The sequence below is a fragment of the Rhincodon typus genome, unplaced genomic scaffold (assembly GCF_021869965.1).
Source record: "Rhincodon typus isolate 14 unplaced genomic scaffold, sRhiTyp1.1 hic_rhity00001068, whole genome shotgun sequence".
In the NCBI taxonomy this organism is placed as follows: Eukaryota; Metazoa; Chordata; class Chondrichthyes; order Orectolobiformes; family Rhincodontidae; genus Rhincodon; species Rhincodon typus.
The window spans coordinates 19,080-22,392 of record NW_025966706.1 but is presented as its reverse complement, the minus strand read 5'-3'; the positions used below and the strand labels follow the sequence as shown (position 1 = coordinate 22,392).

The 3,313-nt window shown below is 51.5% G+C and overlaps 1 protein-coding gene across 1 annotated transcript; it reads right to left on the bottom strand.

The window, feature by feature from the left end:
• Positions 1-836: 836 nt before the first annotated feature.
• Positions 837-2,722, bottom strand: LOC125481158 (complement component C7-like; the record flags this gene model as incomplete). Its single annotated transcript, XM_048592354.1, has 3 exons — positions 837-1,004; positions 1,546-1,687; positions 2,656-2,722. Coding segments are annotated over 3 exons (355 nt in total), but the record flags the coding sequence as incomplete, so codon positions are not given.
• Positions 2,723-3,313: the final 591 nt, after the last annotated feature.

Here is a 3,313-nt window from a genome sequence, read left to right as displayed (position 1 = left end):
TCTCTCTCACATACACACACACACACTCTTTTGCACACACACACACATTCTCTCTCTCTCATACAAACACTCTCTCATACATTCTCATAAACACACTCTCTCACACACACACACGCACTCTCTCTCGCATACACACACACACTCTCTCTCGCATACACACACACATGCACACACACTCTCTCTCACACCCACTGTCTCTCTCACAAACACTGTCTATCTGCCTCTCACACATTGTCTCTCTCTCACACACACTGTCTATCCCACACACACTCTCTCACACACACACTCTCACTCACACTCTCTCTCACACACACTGTCTCTCTCTCACACACACTGTCTCTCTCACACACACACTGTCTCTCTCTCTCATGCAATCTCTCTCTCACACACACACACTCTCTCTCTCTCACACACTGTCTCTCTCACACACACACACTCTCTCTCACGCACTGTCTCTCTCACACACACACACTCTCTCTCTCTCACACACTGTCTCTCTCACACACACACACTCTCTCTCACACACTGTCTCTCTCACACACACACACTCTCTCTCACACACTGTCTCTCTCACACACACACACTCTCTCACACACACTGTCTCTCTCACACACACACACTCTCTCTCTCTCACACACTGTCTCTGTCACACACACACTCTCTCTCTCGCGCACACACACGCTCTCTCTCACACACACTCTCTCACAAATGTAGTTCTGACACACTCGCTCGCACTCACAAATGCCCACTCAGTAACACACAGACCCCGCCCCCCCACATTGAGACTGAAGTTTCTCTATTCCTGTGCAGGGGAATGTTTTGGGAGCACGCTCCAGTCTCACAGGCACTAATGCCCCCTTACCCATGGCCTGTCAGCTCGGCCTGAGGGGGGATTTTATCGATGTCACACGCCATCTTCCGATCCACGCAGTTCATCTCGTCAGCTCCATCTCCCTCACAATCGTCATCACCATTACATCGCAGGCTGGGGCTCACACACTGACCTGCAACACAACCAGAGGTACAGCTTACACAAACCAGGCTCACAGTCACACAGCACAGCTCCCTCTACACCATCCCCCATCAAACAATCTCAGGGCAGGGACAGCACAGGTTTAGATACAGAGTAAAGCTCCCTCTACACTGTCCCCCATCAAACACTCCCAGGGCAGGGACAGAACGGGGTTAGATACAGAGTAAAGCTCCCTCTACACTGTCCCCATCAAACACTCCCAGGGCAGGGACAGCACGGGGTTAGATACAGAGTAAAGCTCCCTCTACACTGTCCCCATCAAATACTCCCAGGACAGGGACAGCACGGGGTTAGATACAGAGTAAAGTTGGTTTATTAGCGTTTGTGTCCCTCACCCTGACCCCAGAAGGCCCCAGGGTGATAGTAGCCCTTGCAGTTTGCCTGCTGAAGGTTTCTGAATGAGCAGCTGTGGAGAGTTGGTCTCACTGTCTCGGGACAGGGGATTGGTTGGTGGGATTCTCTCTAAGTGTACACCATCGCACTGAGAAGCTGAGAGCAGGTGAATTCCCAACCTGAAGCACATCGGAAGCGATCCCCACATCCCTCATCCACCGGACAACCTCTGGTCGCCGAACATGATTGAAATTCAAATTTGGAGCCAATGCACTGGTGCCCTCCAAACTGAGCATAGTCGCGCACTGATCGCCAGCGAGTCTGTAACAGTGCACAGGGTTAATCCAACACCACAGCACAGAGTCCCACCACCAACCCACAAACACATAGTCCCACATCTGCTTGTGTTGGGCACCCTGTATCTCAGAAAGCCCCATCTCATTCCACCTTCCAGAACCCTCCACCATCTCTTTACTCTCCTTTGAGTCCTGGCCCAGGCCAAACTAACCAATCATGGCCTTGGGGACAGTAAGGACTGTAGATGCTGGAAGTCAGAGGCAATAGATATGGAGCTGGAAAACCACAGTAGGCCAGAGAGCAGCTGAGCAGCAAGAAAGTCAACACTTTAACCCGAAACATTGACCTTTCTGCTCCTTGGATGTTGTCTGACCTGCTGTGCTTTTCCAGCTCCACATTTATTCAATCAATCATGGCCAATGTTGGTTTAAAACAGAGTTGAGAAGGGCTGGGTGATAAAGACCTATCCCAGTGAGCAGTCACCACATTCCGAATTAAACACTGACAGTTCAAACATTGCTGACCATCCAAAACCGCTTCTGTCCTGTTGTCAGCTCTATCCCTCCTCCCAGGGCTGTCAGCACTGTCCCCAAACCAGCCTGAATCCTGACTGTATCTCACCTCCTCATACCTTCCACCAAATATAACCAGGCCTCCTTACTCCCCTTCACCCTGCCCCCTTTGTATACAACAGTGACTCCTCAAAGTCTGTCCCACCATCTACAAGGCACAAGTCAGGAGAGTGATGGAATACTCCCCACTTGCCTGGATGGGTGCAGCCCCAACAACACTCAAGAAGCTCGACACCATCCAGGACAAAGCAGCCGCTTGATTGGCCAATCCTGGATATAATCCCCAATAAGATCCCAATCGATCTGCACCCCCAGGACCCTGTGAAGCTCCCTTCCCAGTGTTCCAATATTCATCATGTGTTCTCTTGCTTTGTTAGTCTTCACACTCACTCAATGTGGCAATAACCTGTTATAACTCACCTGGGTGTTATTACAGCCCTCACACTCACTCCAGGGCCTGAAGGGACCCCACTGGCAGTGGATGGCTCTGTGGGCACAGGAGGCAGCAATTAGACAGGCAGCTAAATGAAGGCAGAGCCCTCTATTCCTCTCTAACCACGGTCATTGCTCAGTGAGGGCAAATCAAACAGAATACAGTTAGGGTCAGGGTCAGGGTTAGGGTTAGGGTCAGAGTTGGGGTTCAGATCAGGGTCAAGGTCAGGGTCAGGGTTCAGGTTTGAGTCAAAGTTAGGGTAAGGGTTAGGGTCAGGGTAGGTGTTAGGGTTAGGGTCAGGGTTAGGGTTAGTGTTAGGGTTAGGGTCAGGGTGTGGGTTAGGTTAGGGTTAGGGTTAGGGTTAGGGTCAGGGTTAGGGTCAGAGTTAGGGTTAGGGTCAGGGTGCAGGTTAAGATTAGGGCCAGGGTGTGGGTTAGGGACAGGGTCAGGGTCAGGGTTAGGGTTAGGGTCAGGGTGTGGGTTAGGGTTAGGCTCAGGGTGTGGGTTAGGTTTAGGGTCAGGGTTAGGGTTAGGGTTAGGGTCAGTGTGGGTTAGGGTTAGGTTTAGGGTCAGAGTGTGGGTTAGGGACAGGGTCAGGGTGTGGGTTAGGGTTAGGGTCAGGGTCAGGGTGTGGGTTAGGGTTAG